Source organism: Bombina bombina, chromosome 8, assembly GCF_027579735.1.
Source record: "Bombina bombina isolate aBomBom1 chromosome 8, aBomBom1.pri, whole genome shotgun sequence".
Taxonomy (NCBI): Eukaryota; Metazoa; Chordata; class Amphibia; order Anura; family Bombinatoridae; genus Bombina; species Bombina bombina.
In genome coordinates this window covers 286,543,973-286,564,013 of record NC_069506.1, presented here as the reverse complement: position 1 = coordinate 286,564,013, position 20,041 = coordinate 286,543,973, and the positions used below count along the sequence as shown (strand labels likewise).

Genomic DNA, 20,041 nt, shown 5'->3' with positions numbered 1-20,041 from the left:
AGCTAGTTGCCCTCGTTGTTCTTATCCCAAAGCAGACTTACTTCATATGCTTTGGTATTGCCCTAGAATGGTTCAAATGTGGAAGAAAATTCTGTTCTGGCTAAATAAATATTTTCGTTCTCATTAGAGCCAGAAAACATTATCTTTCTCAATATTCAAGCTACAGATTCTGCCCTTCAGTCAAATATTTTGAATACAATAATTCTATTAATCAGACATTTATTAGTTAAAAAATGGAAAGCAAAATCAACTTCTTCTTTGTTTCTTATTATTAAAGAAATACAAAACCAAATAATATTTTAATCTTTCCATACAAAACTTGCAAAGAAAAAAAAATTAAAATGTTTTGATTGGTTGGCACCTCATGTCCAAAAACATATACAGGGAGTGCAGAATTATTGGGCAAATGAGTATTTTCACCACATCATCCTCTTTATGCATGTTGTCTTACTCCAAGCTGTATAGGGTCGAAAGCCTACTACCAATTAAGCATATTAGGTGATGTGCATCTCTGTAATGAGAAGGGGTGTGGTCTAATGACATCAACACCCTATATCAGGTGTGCATAATTATTAGGCAACTTCCTTTCCTTTGGCAAAATGGGTCAAAAGAAGGACTTGACAGGCTCAGAAAAGTCAAAAATAGTGAGATATTTTGCAGAGGGATGCAGCACTCTTAAAATTGCAAAGCTTCTGAAGCGTGATCATCGAACAATCAAGCATTTCATTCAAAATAGTCAACAGGGTCGCAAGAAGCGTGTGGAAAAACCAAGGCGCAAAATAACTGCCCATGAACTGAGAAAAGTCAAGCGTGCAGCTGCCAAGATGCCACTTGCCACCAGTTTGGCCATATTTCAGAGCTGCAACATCACTGGAGTGCCCAAAAGCACAAGGTGTGCAATACTCAGAGACATGGCCAAGGTAAGAAAGGCTGAAAGACGACCACCACTGAACAAGACACACAAGCTGAAACGTCAAGACTGGGCCAAGAAATATCTCAAGACTGATTTTTCTAAGGTTTTATGGACTGATGAAATGGGCCAGATGGATGGGCCCGTGGCTGGATTGGTAAAGGGCAGAGAGCTCCAGTCCGACTCAGACGCCAGCAAGGTGGAGGTGGAGTACTGGTTTGGGCTGGTATCATCAAAGATGAGCTTGTGGGGCCTTTTCGGGTTGAGGATGGAGTCAAGCTCAACTCCCAGTCCTACTGCCAGTTTCTGGAAGACACCTTCTTCAAGCAGTGGTACAGGAAGAAGTCTGCATCCTTCAAGAAAAACATGATTTTCATGCAGGACAATGCTCCATCACACGCGTCCAAGTACTCCACAGCGTGGCTGGCAAGAAAGGGTATAAAAGAAGAAAATCTAATGACATGGCCTCCTTGTTCACCTGATCTGAACCCCATTGAGAACCTGTGGTCCATCATCAAATGTGAGATTTACAAGGAGGGAAAACAGTACACCTCTCTGAACAGTGTCTGGGAGGCTGTGGTTGCTGCTGCACGCAATGTTGATGGTGAACAGATCAAAACACTGACAGAATCCATGGATGGCAGGCTTTTGAGTGTCCTTGCAAAGAAAGGTGGCTATATTGGTCACTGATTTGTTTTTGTTTTGTTTTTGAATGTCAGAAATGTTTATTTGTGAATGTTGAGATGTTATATTGGTTTCACTGGTAAAAATAAATAATTGAAATGGGTATATATTTGTTTTTTGTTAAGTTGCCTAATAATTATGCACAGTAATAGTCACCTGCACACACAGATATCCCCCTAAAATAGCTAAAACTAAAAACAAACTAAAAACTACTTCCAAAAATATTCAGCTTTGATATTAATGAGTTTTTTGGGTTCATTGAGAACATGGTTGTTGTTCAATAATAAAATTAATCCTCAAAAATACAACTTGCCTAATAATTCTGCACTCCCTGTACTTTCTACTTTCCCCTTTCACAAGTTCTGACAGCTTTGCAGAATTGGTCTTATATGACGAATTCCCCGCTTCTTGGATATCCTGTTATAGAAAACCATTTTAAATTTTAAGATTGATAGGATCGAGGTGGATGGTGGGGGGAGCAGGTGAGAGACTCTAGGGACCCCTTTTACGCTTTTTTTTCCCCCTCTTTCTCTCTGTTTTCTTTTTTCTTTTCTTTTTTTTTTTTTTTTTTTAAAAAAAAGAGAAAAACAGCATAATGTAGATTCAGAATCCCTAAAAATCTTGAATATGAATTTGGTCAATTTTTGCTCTAATACCTATTAACGTTGTATTCACTACAGTATCATGTATACTGTTTTGTTTTTGTAATCAACATCGTGTTGTCTTGGTACACCCTGCGTGGTGTGAAACAGGCTAACACGGTGTGGGTGTACCATATGCTGGACATGAATAAAATACTAATTAAAAAAAAAAAAAAACTTAACTCATTAAGTTACACAAGCACCATACAGCCTGGGTCATACTCTGTATACTGACCCCTTATTAGGCAAAAGAAGCGGCATAATATCCCTCACACTGGCTATAGATCAGTTAGCTGTTCAGCCGCAACATATCTCAACTAGTAGATATGTATGAAAAATAGAGACCCTTCATGAGGATAGCAGGTCCAACTAGGTCCCTGATTATCTCCATCTCCATGTTATTTTCTTTTAGAAATATATATAAAAGGACTTACCCTCCAAGGTCTTCTCCTGTGGAGCAGTCACAGCAGCTCCAGGTCTGTCAACCTCATCCGACCGCTGACAGGGACCTAAAGATACAAGAAAAACACAGTAACCAACCCTGGTTTTCTATAAAGGGGTAGCATTGGTGTAAGAATTTAAGCAAAGAGCACCTTGCCGCCTTCTAACTGCTAATAGCCACCATTACTCTTACTAAAGAGAATTACATGGACACAGCTTGACCCCAATCCTTGCTTACAGGGAAAATTACCCATTAAAGGATTAAATATTTTTAGACACCATCTTCGCACATCCTCCCGATGATCAAGGCAAAGAATGACTGAGGATTATGGGTAATGGGAGTAACAGCTCTGCTGGGGTGTTCTTTTCCTCCTCCTGCTGGCCAGGAGTTGAATTCCCACTAGTAATTGGAATGTATTTGTGGACTCTCCATGTCATTGGAAAGAAAGAAATATTACTGAAAAAGTATTTCTTTCCGAATAATTCTCTACTTTTGAATTCAAGATTTGTTAATTTGTACCTGTACATAGTGGTGCTGACTGTATGTACCACAAGCCCTAGTAGTATAACTGATAGCTACATAGTCAGACACTCTGTATCTAATAATATGATTATCTTCTACAGGGTGAAAAAGTTGTACAGACATTCAGCACAACCTGTAAGATTGATGGAACATGGGACAAAGCTATGGCAAAGTGCGAAAGTAAGTGCTGTTACAGCAAAGTCCCCATATAACAACCAAATGACACATTCTTTTTATCAGCTTATACAAAGGGGCTAATTGTGTAGATAATTATTATGTGGGTGTGCTGTGTATCTTAACATGGTTTCATTATAAGGATAAGATGTTATAGTATTCAGGATAACATATCACATCATGAGACCTTTAGTTTGTCAATAGTCTGAGCCTCAGCTTTAGCAGACGATAATGTTGTGATTTTAGTACAATGCAGTAAAGCCGAGAGCTGAACAGACTGGAGCTTGTTGGGCATGAAGCACAAGGCCTCAGTGTTTGCACCAGCGAGTCCTCTCCTTCTGTGCTAGTGTTTTAAAGGAGTAAAATAATAATCTCTACCAGAATCATAAGAAAAACTGTTTTAACCAATTGCCACTGAGTTGATTCGTTTTTGATAATTGGGGGAAAAAAACTGAATAAAAAGGGGAAATAAGTTAGATTTTGGTCATTATAAACTACTTTAGTAGTGTTTGCTTGAGTACTTTTACAGAAGGAAGATTATGTCAGTCTAATTGATTTATTTTTAAACATAACTATATTGGTGGTCCAAGGTGGAACAGAAGATGTAGATATCTAGGTTTTGGTAAAGCAACCGATACTGTCCCTAAGAACAAACTAATTGATAAACTTCATTCATAAACTAGACTTAATGATACTTAAAGGGACATTAAACACTAACGCCTAGATTTAGAGTTCTGCTGCCAAAGGGGTGCGTAGCTAACGCTGGCTTTTTTCTGGCCGCACCTTTTAAATACCGCTGGTATTGAGAGTTCACAGAATGGCTGCCTTAGGCTCCAAAAAAGGAGCGTAGAGCATATTTAACGCAACTTTAACTCTCGATACCAGCGTTGCTTACGGACGCGGCCAGCTTCAAAAACGTGCTCGTGCACGATTCCCCCATAGAAAACAATGGGGCTGTTTGAGCTGAAAAAAAAACTAACACCTGCAAAAAAGCTGCGTTCAGCTCCTAACGCAGCCCCATTGTTTGCTATGGGGAAACACTTCCTATGTCTGCACCTAACACTCTAACATGTACCCCGAGTCTAAACACCCCTAACCTTACACTTATTAACCCCTATTCTGCCGCCCCGCTATCGCTGACCCCTGCATATTATTATTAACCCCTAATCTGCCGCTCCGTAAACTGTCGCTACTTACATTATCCCTATGTACCCCTAATCTGCTGCCCCTAACACCGCCGACCCCTATATTATATTTATTAACCCCTAATCTGCCCCCCACAACGTCGCCTCCACCTGCCTACACTTATTAACCCCTAATCTGCTGAGCGGACCGCACCGCTATTATAATAAAGTTATTAACCCCTAATCCGCCTCACTAACCCTATAATAAATAGTATTAACCCCTAATCTGCCCTCCCTAACATCGCCGACACCAAACTTCAAACATTAACCCCTAATCTGCCGACTGGAGTTTACCGCTATTCTAATAAATGTATTAACCCCTAAAGCTAAGTCTAACCCTAACACTAACACCCCCCTAAGTTATATATAATTTAAATCTAACTAAATAAATTAACTCTTATTAAATAAATTATTCCTATTTAAAGCTAAATACTTACCTGTAAAATAAATCCTAATATAGCAAAAATATAAATTATATTTATATTATAGCTATTTTAGGATTTATATTTATTTTACAGGTAACTTTGTATTTATTTTAACCAGGTACAATAGCTATTAAATAGTTAAGAACTATTTAATAGCTAAAATAGTTAAAATAATTACAAAATTACCTGTAAAATAAATCCTAACCTAAGTTACAATTAAACCTAACACTACACTATCAATAAATTATTTAAATAAAATACCTACAATTAAACCTAACACTACACTATCAATACATTAATTAAATACAATATCTACAAATAAATACAATGAAATAAACTAACTAAAGTACAAAAAATAAAAAAGAACTAAGTTACAAAAAATAAAAAATATTTACAAACATCAGAAAAATATTACAACAATTTTAAACTAATTACACCTACTCTAAGCCCCCTAATAAAATAACAAAGACCTCCAAAATAAAAAAATGCCCTACCCTATTCTAAATTACTAAAGTTCAAAGCTCTTTTACCTTACCAGCCCTGAACAGGGCCCTTTGCGGGGCATGCCCCAAAGAATTCAGCTCTTTTGCCTGTAAAAAAAACACATACAATACCCCCCCCCCCCAACATTACAACTCACCACCCACATACCCCTAATCTAACCCAAACTCCCCTTAAATAAACCTAACACTAAGCCCCTGAAGATCTTCCTACCTTATCTTCACCATACCAGGTTCACCGATCGATCCAGAAGAGCTCCTCCGATGTCTTGATCCAAGCCCAAGCGGGGGGCTGAAGATGTCCATGATCCGGCTGAAGTCTTCATCCAAGCGGGAGCTGAAGAGGTCCATGATCCGGCTGAAGTCTTCATCCAAGCGGGAGCTGAAGAGGTCCATGATCCGGCTGAAGTCTTCTATCAACGGCATCTTCAATCTTCTTTCTTCCGGATCCATGTTCATCCCGCCGACGCAGAACATCCATCTTCACCGACGACTTCCCGACGAATGACGGTTCCTTTAAGGGACGTCATCCAAGATGGCGTCCCTCGAATTCCGATTGGCTGATAGGATTCTATCAGCCAATCGGAATTAAGGTAGGAAAATTCTGATTGGCTGATGGAATCAGCCAATCAGAATCAAGTTCAATCCGATTGGCTGATTCAATCAGCCAATCAGATTGAGCTCGCATTCTATTGGCTGATCGGAACAGCCAATAGAATGCGAGCTCAATCTGATTGGCTGATTGAATCAGCCAATCGGATTGAACTTGATTCTGATTGGCTGATTCCATCAGCCAATCAGAATTTTCCTACCTTAATTCCGATTGGCTGATAGAATCCTATCAGCCAATCGGAATTCGAGGGACGCCATCTTGGATGACGTCCCTTAAAGGAACCGTCATTCGTCGGGAAGTCGTCTGAAGAAGAAGATGGGTCCGCAGTGGAGGTCTTCAAGATGGAGCCGGTCCTCATCGGATGAAGATAGAAGATGCCGCTTGGATCAAGATGGTTGCCGGTCCAGATCGCCTCTTCTTCCCGGATAGGATGAAGACTTTGGAGCCTCTTCTGGACCTCTTCAGCCGCCAGATGATGGATGTCTAGCCCCCGCTTGGGCTTGGATGAAGATTTTAAAGCCAGGACGGATCGGTGTGATACCCGGCGAGGTAAAGACAAGGTAGGAAGATCTTCAGGGGCTTAGTGTTAGGTTTATTTAAGGGGGGTTTGGGTTAGATTAGGGGTATGTGGGTGGTGGGTTGTAATGTTGGGGGGGGTATTGTATGTTTTTTTTTACAGGCAAAAGAGCTGAATTCTTTGGGGCATGCCCCGCAAAGAGCCCTGTTCAGGGCTGGTAAGGTAAAAGAGCTTTGAACTTTTGTAATTTAGAATAGGGTAGGGCATTTTTTTATTTTGGGGGGCTTTGTTATTTTATTAGGGGGCTAAGAGTAGGTGTAATTAGTTTAAAACTGTTGTAATTTTTTTCTAACGTTTGTAAATATTTTTTTATTTTTTGTAACTTAGTTATTTTTTATTTTTTGTACTTTAGTTAGTTTATTTAATTGTATTTATTTGTAGGAATTGTATTTAATTTATTTATTGCTAGTGTAGTGTTAGGTTTAATGGTAGATAATTGTAGGTAGTTTATTTAATTAATTTATTGATAGTGTAGTGTTAGGTTTAATTGTAGATAATTGTAGGTAGTTTATTTAATTAATTTATTGATAGTGTAGTGTTAGGTTTAATTGTAACTTAGGTTAGGATTTATTTTACAGGTAATTTTGTAATTATTTTAACTATTTTAGCTATTAAATAGTTCTTAACTATTTAATAGCTATTGTACCTGGTTAAAATAAATACAAAGTTGCCTGTAAAATAAATATAAATCCTAAAATAGCTATAATATAATTATAATTTATGTTGTAGCTATATTAGGGTTTATTTTACAGGTAAGTGTTTAGATTTAAATAGGAATAATTTATTTAATAAGAGTTAATTTATTTCATTAGAATAAAATTATATTTAACTTAGGGAGGTGTTAGGGTTAGGGTTAAAATTAGCTTTAGGGGTTAAAATTTTTATTAGAGTAGCAGTGAGCTCCGATCGGCAGATTAGGGGTTAATACTTGAAGTTAGGTGTCGGTGATGTTAGGGAGGGCAGATTAGGGGTTAATACTATTTATTATAGGGTTATTGAGGCGGGAGTGAGGCGGATTAGGGGTTAATAACTTTATTATAGTAACGGTGCGGTCCGCTCGGCAGATTAGGGGTTAATAAGTGTAGGCAGGTGGAGGCGACGTTGAGGGGGGCAGATTAGGGGTTAATAAATATAATATAGGGGTCGGCGGTGTTAGGGGCAGCAGATTAGGGGTACATAGCTATAATGTAGCTGGCGGCGGCGGCGTGCGGACGGCAGATTAGGGGTTAATAATAATATGCAGGGGTCAGCGATAGCGGGGGCGGCAGATTAGGGGTTAATAAATATAATATAGGGGTCGGCGGTGTTAGGGGCAGCAGATTAGGGGTACATAGGGATAACGTAGTTGGCGGCAGTGTACGGAGCGGAAGATTAGGGGTTAAATTTTTTTTATAGAGTGGCGGCGATGTGGGGGGGCCTCGGTTTAGGGGTACATAGGTAGTTTATGGGTGTTAGTGTACTTTAGAGTACAGTAGTTAAGAGCTTTATAAACCAGCGTTAGCCCAGAAGCTCTTAACTACTGACTTTTTTCTGCGGCTGGAGTTTTGTCGTTAGATTTCTAACGCTCACTTCAGACACGACTCTAAATACCGGAGTTAGAAAGATCCCATTGAAAAGATAGGATACGCAATTGACGTAAGGGGATCTGCGGTATGGAAAAGTCGCGGCTGGAAAGTGAGCGTTAGACCCTTTCCTGACTGACTCCAAATACCGGCGGTAGCCTAAAACCAGCGTTAGGAGCCTCTAACGCTGGTTTTCACGGCTACCGCCAAACTCTAAATCTAGGCCTAAATAAATGATAGGTAGAATGATGCAGTCAAAGAAAAGATTAGTCTGAGAATAACATGTAGATGTATTTTTTAAAGTTGCATTATCTGTTTAAATATTGATATAATATGTGTAACGTTTTAGTGTCTATAAAACAATGGGAGCTGCCATGTTGTAACTTAGGTTACCTTCTCTGTTGTGGCCAATTAGGGACAGTTATAAATAGGTCACTAGCATGTGCAGCCAATGGCTGTGTGGAATATAACAGTGTTCTGCCCTTCTATTTCTAATAGGAAAGGAAAAGCTCACAATTTCAGAATGAAATTACAGGAAAAGGGGACAAAATAGATAATGAAAGTCTATTTATATATTCGATTTATTATTTTATGTTACAATCTCAAAGTGTTTAATGTCCCTTTAAGTTGGCAACATGTTGACTAAATGATAGCCAATGGAGTTATTAGCGGAGAACAGCAAAGTCCAATAAGGTAAAGCACAGTAACAAGTGGTGCAAAATCTGTCAGGAGCTCCAGACAAATCCCCCAAAGAAACGTATTGGAGTCCAAGAAAGACAGCAGCACTCACCAATTCATAAAAGTTGCAGATTTATTGTGACACCAAAGTGAAAAATGGACAACATTACGGACCTCTAGTCCTTAGTCATGTAAGGACTAGAGGTCCGAAATGTTGTCCTTTTTTCCATTTGGTGTCGCAATAATTCTTAATTCTGCAACTTTTGTGAATTGGTGAGTGCTGCTGTCTTTCTTACTAGCGGTGAACCTCAGGGTTTAGTGCTGGGCCCTGTTTTGTTTAACACATTCTTTAGTGATATTGTACAGTGGGCATCAAGGGAAGCTTCAACTAAGCTGATAATTCTCTGAGGGATAAATCAATAAATAGTGATCTTAAAAATTAGAGGAAGAGACAATTGGAATCTAAAATTTAGTACATAAAACGTGCACAATTATGTATTAATACAAAAAGCATCCATAGACTTAAAGTTACTTTATAAACAACAACAGAAGCGAAAGGAATGAAGAAGGAAAATAAACAGGTGGATATTTGGTTTTATTGGAAAAAAAGAGACCTCACTTAAATCCCCCCTAAAAAATCATATTTAAAGTAGAAACTGTATAAAGAGAAGCACTGAAATGTTGCACTGTTTAAAAACAAAATGGAAGTCTTTGTCATTTTAATATTTATAAAGTGAATGAGAAAAGGAGCAGAGGTGACGTATTATTGAAGATGATGTTATATTTATGAAAAAAAGACAAATACCATTACAAACGGTGGTGGTAACAGATTCAATAGGACATTACTTTACAAAAAAAGTAGACAATACATGGAACAAGCTTCCAGCAGAAGTGGTGGTGACAAATACAATGAAGGAGATATGTTGCCTTGGTAAAGTAACTTATGTGTGATCCTTAAAATAACACATATTACTCTTATGGCTTCATAATGCCCTAAACATGAAGCTACAGTTTAGTAAATCACCAAACATATAATAGCACAATTTTTCTTTAGTGTGTTTAGTAAATGTCAGTTTGTTGGCTAATTCTCTGTGTTTTGTGCCATAACCAGTTGTGGACTGTGGACCTCCTGATGATGTAACAAACGGGACTTATACTTTTGTTACAAAAAGTGGAGTGACAACGTATAATTCTGTTATCCAGTACAACTGCACCGGGCCGTGGTACTTCATGAAAGAGGGTAGAGGTAAGTCATTAGCTGTACAATCTATGTAGCCTATACATGTAGGAATCTGTTGCACGGTATATGTGGATATGCTTGTATTTAGCTATTTACCAGTAAGTGAACAGATCTGCCATTTTACAGACCCCTACAGTGTACAGAAATGTGCTCATAGCTACAGAGGTCTTATCATGCAGCAGAGTGCAAACAGCAGCAGTGGAACAAAGCACTGACACATTAACAGTAAAAGCTTTAGGTTTCCGGCGAGCACAGAAATTATGAAGCAGCCGTCTAAAGCAGGGATAGGCACGGACCAAGGCTGTGGTGGACATTTTCCAAAGTACAGACATTAGTGAAGGACACCAAGGTTCATTTCAAATTAAAAACATCAAAAAACACTCTCTTTACAGAGAGGGTAGTGGATACATGGTGGAATAGCCACCCAGCAGAAGTGGTAGAGACAGTGAAGTAGTTTAAACATGCATGGAATAGGCATAAGGTTATGCTAGATATAAGATAAGGCCAGGAACTAATGAAAGTATTTAGAAAATTGGGCAGACTAGATAGGCCGAATGCTTCCTATCTGCCAACATATTCTATGTTTCTATGAGTCAAGAGAGCGACACTTTGCTGCCAAGTGGGCTGCACGTTGGATGCCCCTGGTCTAGTTCCACAAGTACAAATTAGTCATCTAATGAAACAAGTTTATATAAAGACTGCTTGTGGTATTACCTTTTATTATTTTTTTGGTTATATTGAGAGTCTGCAACTCGTCATGACCAAACCCACCCACCTTGATGTTAATTGCATGATCATCATGGTTGGTTACTTACTTGGTTACGTAAGGTTTGTCAGAGTAGGCAACGGTCTACTACACACAGACACCAACACCACGCTCCCGCACAGATCAAGCAATTGGGACGGGTCACAACTCACGGTTAGTTGACTGCAGGCAGATTGCTTCTTCCCTCACTTTCCCGTTACTAAGTGTGTCACCGCTTGGGTCAAGGAGGAGTGAAGACCAGCATTCATCTGTCCTACAGATGCCTTGCCCTCTGAAAAACGTGTGGCGGACACTACAAGGGCCAGTCACAGACACCAGTGTCCATGTACGGACACCTTGCCTATCCCTGGTCTAAAGACCGCTGCTCCATAACCTGTCCGTCTGCTCTGAGGTGGCGGACAGAAAACGACAGAAATCAACCCGATGGAATACGATCGGGTTGATTGACATCACCTGCTAGCGGCCGATTGGCCGCGAATCTGCAGGGGGCGGTATTGCACCAGCAGTTCACAAGAACTACTGTCGGCATTTATCGATGTGCAACAGACATGATCCGCTATATCCGATCATGTCTGCTCGCACCATCATAAATAGGCCCCTTAGTATGTACATAAAGGCAAAAACATACAGTTTATAAAAAAGTAGTAAAATATGGAGGCAATCAAAATAACATTTATGTCTTTCAGGCTAAAAATGAGACTAATTCTAATGTGATTCTTCGTGTTCCTGTTGCTATTATATGAAACATAAAAATACCCGTATACAAGCATAGAAATATCTGTAATGTGTGACTGGGATCTGAGCAACAAGAGCTCATATACAGTGCCTACACCTACTGCAAACACTATACTCACCCTTGTATGTGAGGCATAGAGACCCCTTCCTAGATGTGAGGGTCCCCACAATATTAACTGTCATATTGCTATGATTCCCTCAATACAATACCCCACTGTCAGGATCCAGGACTCCATGAATGAAGCTAACGTCCTAAGTGTTGTCTTGCTGAAGATTCAACTAATATAGTTCTATTACGCTGCCTTAAATTCAGTCCTTTCTTCTGATAGGATAAAATAAAATAATCATCTATCCAATCAGAATGAAGCCAACAACTCAATATTTACAATAAATTGTGCTTTTTCTGTATGGACGAGAGAATTGTTGACAATGTTTATACTTAGTGGCTACAGTATTACTCTGCAGCTATCAGTCAGCAGCTAACTAGTGCCCTGAGCCTACCTAGATATGCTTTTCAATAAAGGTTAACAACAGAAAGAAGTCAATTAAATAATAGAAGTTAACAGGAAAGTTGTTTAAAACTTCAATCTCTATCTCAATCATGAAAGGTTAATTTTGACTGTTCCTTTAATGGAGCAGTAACATGTTGCCTTGCGCAGCAAACAAGAACTAATATAAACGTGAGAATAAATTACAACATCTAAACCATACGTTGTGCAATTCCTGTATGTATTTCATTTTACATTATTGTAATATCTTACAGTATTGTCATTTTTCAAAAAGCAAGTTTTCTCTTGATGAATGGGATTTTATACCTTGTGCTTAAAGGGACATGAAACCTGGCAGGCTTCCGGTCGGGAGTCGGAGCGAACAGGTGCTGCATGTGATTTTGGTGCTGCAGGTGCCTTGACTCGGTGTGTCTCCCAGAGTGGGAGCCTTACCACCACCCGGCTAATGCAGCGTTCCTTGGCCAGTTGAGAGCTGACTGGTCTGGAGCAAAGGATTCCTGCAATCCGTGTGTCGGAGGCCCAAAAGAAAGACAGCATTGCTTCTTGGTTCAATCATCTCCAACTAACATACAAAACTCTCCAAGCTGACTGATATCTGTCTGACATTTCCACCATGGCTGGAGGACTGGTACATGGAGGTGAGGAGGGGACCCCTCAGTCGGTGTCGGCAGACGTCACTATCCATTGCCGCACGCGCTGACCAGAAGGGGGATGGGCAAATGCTGCGGCTCCCATTGGTTGGCACACTGGAAACACCGGGAAGAGTGGCCTGTGATCTAATTGTGCTGCGGCTCACCAAGGACCAGGGAGTCTAAAATAATTATTCAAGCACAAGGATTGTAAGGTACCCAGAAGGTGCTTTATGCATGCTGTGCTCTTAGAAGCACATATATCTGAACAGTGGAACTATATAAAAATGATTCGATCTACCTGCTGCTCACCTGCCGGTTTAAAAACAAAACATAAAAAAAATTAAAAAAAAATCCTACTTTTCTTGGAGGGGCATGATATGCTGAGACTTAATTAAAGGGGCGTCCTGGTGTTTGTAAGCAGCGATATTCCGGGAGTTGTGGTGTGGGTGCTAACACACTAATGCCATTGAAGGGACCTGAGTAAATCTCATGGCCCACATACATAACAAACAAAAGGATCTCTTTGCAGTGGTCCATTAAGGTACTTTTGCCGCTTGGCCTTTGTATCAGTTATATCTGACCTGGATACTGTCGGCCCCTATCTCCTGCTCACCAGCTGCCTTGGACAGTGTAGAGACCTTCTTTCACCTTCTAGACCTCAAGTTCTTGGTGTAAAGAATCTTATTGTGATAACTTAGAGCATACTACCCTCACCCCCATACTCACACACATTTTCAACCTCTCCCTCAGCACTGGTATATTTCCCTCATCTCTAAAACATGCACTGGTCACACCTATCCTCAAAAAACCTTCCCTCGATCCAACCTCCCCATCTAACTACCGTCCTATTTCCCTACTCCCTCTTGCATCAAAGCTCTCTTTTCTTGACCCACTGCAATCTGGATTTCGTACCCATCACTCCACAGAGACAGCAATTGTCAAGGTTACCAATGACCTACTTACAGCAAAATCCAAAAGGCCACTTCTCTCTGCTTATCCTCCTTGATCTGTCTGCAGCCTTTGACACTGTTGACCACCCTCTTTTGCTCCAAACCCTCCAATCCTTCGGCATCTGCGACACAGCTCTCTTGTGGTTCTCTTCCTATCTATCTAACCGTACCTTTAGTGTAGACTTCTCCGGAGCATCCTCTGCCCGTTACCACTTTCTGTTGGGGTACCTCAAGGCTCTGTCCTTGGTCCCCTTCTCTTTTTAATCTATACATCATCATTAGGTTCCTTAATAAAGTCACACGGGTTTCAATATAATTTGTATGCCAATGACACCCAAATCTACCTCTCTGCACCAGACCTACCTCCTTCCTTACTAACCCCTGTCACTAACTGTCTTTCTCATATCTCATCTTGGATGTCCTCTCACTACCTTAAGCTAAATCTCTCCAAAACTGAACTCCATATTTTTCCCCCTTCTTCCAAAATCTCCACCCCCCAATTTTCTATAACTGTTGATAATTCCATCATTACCCCTACCCCGCATGCCCGATGTCTTGGGGTCACACTTGACTCAGACCTTTCCTTCACTCCTCACATTCAGTCCTTGGCTAAAGCCTGCCGCTTCCACCTTAAAAACATCTCTAAAATTAGGCATTTCCTTACACAAGACACAACTAAGATTTGAATCCACTCTCTCATCCTTTCCCGTCTCGACTACTGCAACTCCATCCTCTTTGGTCTACCTAGCTGCTGCCTAACTCCTTTACAATCCATAATGAATGCCTCTGCCAGGCTCATCTTCCTTACATGTCGCTCTTCATCTGCTGCACCTCTCTGCCAATCCCTTCACTTCCTCTTTCCTCCATGATTAAACATAAAATCCTCACACAGACATATAAAGCCCTCAACTACACTGCTCCCCACTGTCATGAATTCACCGTTCATCGCCGTGTCGCCGCGGCTCCCGGATCTCTTCTGGGTTCCTACGTCACGTTGCTAGGCAACGTGACGCATTCTCTGACAACCCCTATGACGTGGCGGCCTCTCTCTGCCTTTAAATCTCGGCGGGAGATTTACTCGGTGCCCGTTTGTTCTCTCTTCTGCCGGTCCCTGTCTGAGTGAGTACAATCTTATGAAATCTGACCCTATCCTCCTTGACATTGTTTTGCCAATGCCTCTTGCTTCCAAATCTTGTTTGCCTGCTAACCTGCCTAAAGGACATTATCATTTGTTTGCTGACACCTGCTTAAAGGGACATTATCTTTGTTTGCTTTAATCCTGCTAATAAGGACATTATCATTTGCTTGCTTACAATCTTGCTTGAAAGGACATTATCATTTGTTTGCTTACAATCTTGCTTAAAAGGACATTATCATTTGTTTGCGGACACTTGCTTAAAGGGACTTTATCTTTGTTTGCTTTAATCCTGCTAATAAGGACATTATCATTTCTTTGCTGACAATCCTGCTTAAAAGGACATTTACATTTGTTTGCGGACACCTGCTTAAAGGGACTTTATTTTTGTTTGCTTTATTTCTGCTAAAAGGACATTATCATTTTGTTTGCTAACAACCTGCTTAAAGGGACATTCTTAGTTTGTTGCAAACCTGCAAGAAAGAAGCATATTCATTTATCCACTATCCACCTGCTTAAAGGGACATAAGCTTTGTTTGTTTCTATTTTCCTGAGAAAGGAACACTATCTCCTGTAAATCAATTCTATCCTCAAGAAGATATTTTGAATTACTATTCTTTTGGGAAGTTCTGATACCCTGCTTATTTTGTTTCCTGAGTGGGTCACGTCCTGGATATTTCTCAGTGTGCTAGCGTGTGTTTTAATATCCACGCTAACAGTTGGGTTAAATCCTGAACTGACTAAATACGGCTGACATTACAAACGGGCCATAAATGGACCCCACTGAATTATCCATGGCCGTGACTCACCAGGGACAGTTACTGGGATCTCATGCTACCCACTGCCAATCCTTGGATACTAAGCTGGATCAAATCACTACATTATTACAGAGCTTGGTTGCTCCTATCCCTCCCAATCCTAACATTGAGGCATCTCCTCCTCCTATTCCCAACAACCAATCACAAGGACATTTGAGTCCTAGGATTCCTCTTCCAGATAAATATGATGGGAATCCTGAAGATTGTAGGGGTTTTTTGAATCAATGTCGACTTCACTTTCGTAACAGTCCTACCCTTTTTGCTACTCCCTCATCTCGGATTACATTCCTTATTTCCTTAATGAAAGGAAGAGCTTTGGCCTGGGTATCACCTCTGTTAGAAAAAGATGATCTTATACTTCAGGATGTGGATGCTTTTCTTTCTGTTTTTTCTAACGTGTTTGACAAACCTGGAAGGACTTCCGCTGCTGAAGCTTCTCTATTAGACCTACGTCAGGGTGGTCAATCAGTGTCTCAATATGCCATTGAGTTCCGCACTCTTGCATCTGAAACTAATTGGAATCAGGGAGCTCTTAGAGCAGCTTTTCGCAAAGGACTTTCAGAACGTCTCAAAGATGAATTGGTGTATCGGGAACTTCCAGACTCCCTAGAAGCCTTAATAAATCTTTGCATCAGTCTTGATTCTAGATATCGTGAACGCCAACAAGAAAGAGAAAGAAATCAGAGGTCCTCAACTCGAACTCCTTTTCGTCTGGCTCCTCGTTTTTCTAACCCGGTAACAACTGGCTCTCCTTCTCCTGATCAAGCTGAACCTATGGAAGTAGGAACCATAAAATTAACCGAAACTGAGCGTTTGAGAAGACGTTCTCTTGGCCTGTGTCTATACTGTGGCCTTAAAGGGCATTTATTAAGGGATTGTCCTACCAGGCCAGTAAAAGCCAGGGCTTAACTTCTGTCCAGGGAACTAAGTTAAGCCAAAAACAAGTTCATTCCCTCTATAATAAACTCTTTGTTCCTGTAACCCTTCAATTGGGTGATAACAAGATTCATACCCAAGCTCTTATTGATTCTGGTGCTGGAGGAGTGTTCATTGACTCCACTTTTGTGTCTACTCACACTATTCCCTTACTAAGAAAGAAGTTTTCAGTTTCCGTCTCTACTGTTAGTGGAGATCCTTTGGGTTCCGGACTCATCCAGTTTACTACTATACCCATACTTTTTTCTGTCGGAGTACTTCATTGTGAGAGGATATGTTTTGATGTGATTACTACTCCTCAATTTCCCATAATCCTGGGTCTTCCTTGGCTTCAGTTACATAATCCTACCTTTTCTTGGACCCATGGTAAACTCACCTCCTGGGGATTATCTTGCCATACTAACTGTCTTCAACCACTTACTAAAATACCACTCACTATTGCTCTTACTACCGACACTTCTGGTCCTCTACCTACGCAGTATCAAGATTTTGTCGATGTCTTTTCTAAAAAAGAAGCAGAACGTCTTCCTCCTCATCGTTCATTTGATTGCCCTATTGATCTTCTCCCTGGAGCTCCTTATCCTCGAGGCAAAACTTACCCACTTTCTAGGCCTGAAAATGTAGCCTTGGAAGAATATATCAAAGATAATTTGGCCAGAGGATTCATTCGACCCTCCTCTTCTCCTGTAGGGGCTGGGTTCTTCTTTGTGGGAAAGAAGGATGGCGGACTGCGACCTTGTATCGATTACAGAGGGTTAAATCAAATTACCATCAAGAACAGTTATCCTTTACCCCTAATACCTGAATTATTCACATATCTTCAAGGTTCCACCATTTTTACCAAGCTCGATCTCCGTGGAGCATACAATCTTATCCGTATGCGCAAGGGTGATGAGTGGAAGACAGCCTTTAACACTCGATTTGGGCATTATGAGTATCTTGTCATGCCGTTTGGGCTGTGTAATGCCCCTGCTGTTTTTCAACACTTCGTGAATGAGATTTTTCGGGATTTCTTGAATATTTTTGTTATCATTTACCTTGACGATATATTAATTTTTTCTCAAAACTACCAAGATCATATACATCACGTCAGGAAAGTACTTCAACGTTTAAGAGATAACCATCTATTTGCCAAACTGGAGAAATGTTCTTTTCATCAAAGGTCCATTCCCTTTTTGGGATATGTAATCTCTGAATCAGGATTTGAAATGGATCCAACTAAACTCTCTGCCATTTTGGAGTGGCCTAAACCTGATTCTCTTAAAGCTCTGCAACGTTTCCTGGGATTTGCCAGTTATTACAGGAAATTCATCAAAGGTTTTGCTACTATAACGTCACCTCTTTCGTCTCTCACCAGGAAAGGACAAAACTGTAAAGATTGGCCTCCTGAAGCTGTTGAAGCTTTTGATTCTCTCAAAAAAGCTTTCTCTTCTGCACCTATCCTGCGTCACCCAAATCCGGATTTTCAATTTATTCTTGAAGTGGATGCTTCTTCAGTTGCTGCTGGGGCTGTTCTTTCCCAACGTATACCTGACACAGGAAAGATCCACCCTGTGGGATTCTTCTCCAAGAAATTTTCTCCTTCTGAATTAAATTATGATGTAGGTAATAAGGAGTTACTTGCTATTAAAATGGCACTGGATGAATGGAGGCATTGGTTGGAAGGCACTTCTTTGCCGTTTACTATACTCACAGATCATAAAAACCTTCTCTATCTTCAAACGGCCAAACGACTGAACTCCAGACAAGCACGTTGGTCTTTGTTCTTCTCACGTTTTCATTACAATCTGTCTTATATTCCCGGTTCTAAGAACATCAAGGCTGACGCCCTTTCCAGACAATTTCAAGATACTTCAACTCCTGAATCTGGTACCATACTTCAACCTCATAAAGTCTTAGCCCAGTTATCAACCTCGTGGTTACATGACTTACAATCTGCTCAAAAGGATCTTCCTTTGTCTTGCAAACCTCCTGATGGCCTACTCTTTGTTCCTAAACGTCTTCGTTCCAAGATTCTATATTGGGCTCACGACAGTCCTCTCTCTGGACATCCTGGCATCAGTAACACCGCTCGAAGGCTCAAGCAACATGTCTGGTGGCCTACTCTGTCTCAAGATGTTACAGATTATGTCTCAGTATGTACACAGTGTGCCAGCAATAAGACTCCTCGTCAACTTCCCTCCGGTTTGCTTCAACCGTTATCCATTCCTCATCAGCCTTGGACCCATTTATCCATGGATTTTATTACCGATCTTCCTCTTTCAGCTGGAAACAACACTATCTGGGTGGTTGTTGACAGGTTCACTAAGACAGCTCACTTCATTCCTTTACCTGGTTTACCATCTGCCAAAAGACTTTCCGAACTTTTTCTCTTACACATTGTGAGATTACATGGCTTCCCTCTGAACATTGTTTCGGATAGAGGAGTACAATTTGTTTCTCGGTTTTGGAGATCACTCTGCAAACACTTTGGAACAACTATCTCTTTATCTACTTCACATCATCCGGAGTCTAATGGCCAAACCGAAAGGGTTAACCAGTGCCTTGAAACTTATTTGAGGCATTATGTGGATCATCATCATTCTAATTGGACTGGTTACCTTCCACTAGCAGAATTGGCTCATAACACACATTACAACTCCTCTCTTCGGACCTCTCCTTTTCATGCAGCCTATGGATTTCAACCCAGAACGTTTCCTCTACACACCTCTTCCACTGAAAATCCTGCTTCTGATCTATCCGCCAGGAGGTTAACTCGTCATTGGAAGAAGATACGCCTTCTTCTTTCCAAGGCTTCTGAACGTTATAAGTTCTATTCTGATCTTCGGCGACGGAGGGCTCCCAAATATCGGCCTGGCGATAAGGTTTGGGTTTCTTCACGTCATCTTCGCCTCAAACAGCCTTCCACCAAATTGGGACCACGATATGTGGGTCCTTTCCGAATACTGGGTCAAGTATGTCCTACTGCTTACCGAATTGCTCTGCCCAAGACCCTCAAAGCCCATCCGGTATTTCACGTATCTCTTTTGAAACCTGTATTATCTAATAGGTATTCTAAACCTCTGCTCAAACCTCCACCTCTTTTGATTCATGGCCAACCTGAATTTGAGGTCAGTCACATCCTGGATTCCAAACTTCGTGGTAAGAAACTGTATTATCTCATTCATTGGAAAGGTTATCCTGTTACAGAACGATCCTGGGAACCTGCCCGGCAGGTGCGTGCCCCTGCCTTAATTAAGGCCTTTCACAAGTTCCACCCTACTAGGCCTGGTCCTGTCCCCCGGAGGGGTCCTTGAGGGGGGGGTGATGTCATGAATTCACTGTTCATCGCCGTGTCGCCGCGGCTCCCGGATCTCTTCTGGGTTCCTACGTCACGTTGCTAGGCAACGTGACGCATTCTCTGACAAC

General features: G+C 40.8%; 1 protein-coding gene across 1 annotated transcript in view; it reads left to right on the top strand.

The window, feature by feature from the left end:
* Positions 1-20,041, top strand: part of MASP2 (MBL associated serine protease 2) — a 390,238-nt gene that overhangs the window by 330,409 nt on the left and 39,788 nt on the right. Inside the window, exons 8-9 of the mRNA XM_053691441.1 lie at positions 3,301-3,379; positions 10,024-10,158. Of these exons, the coding sequence (XP_053547416.1) occupies positions 3,301-3,379; positions 10,024-10,158 (214 nt within the window). The remainder of the gene's footprint in view (positions 1-3,300; positions 3,380-10,023; positions 10,159-20,041) is intronic.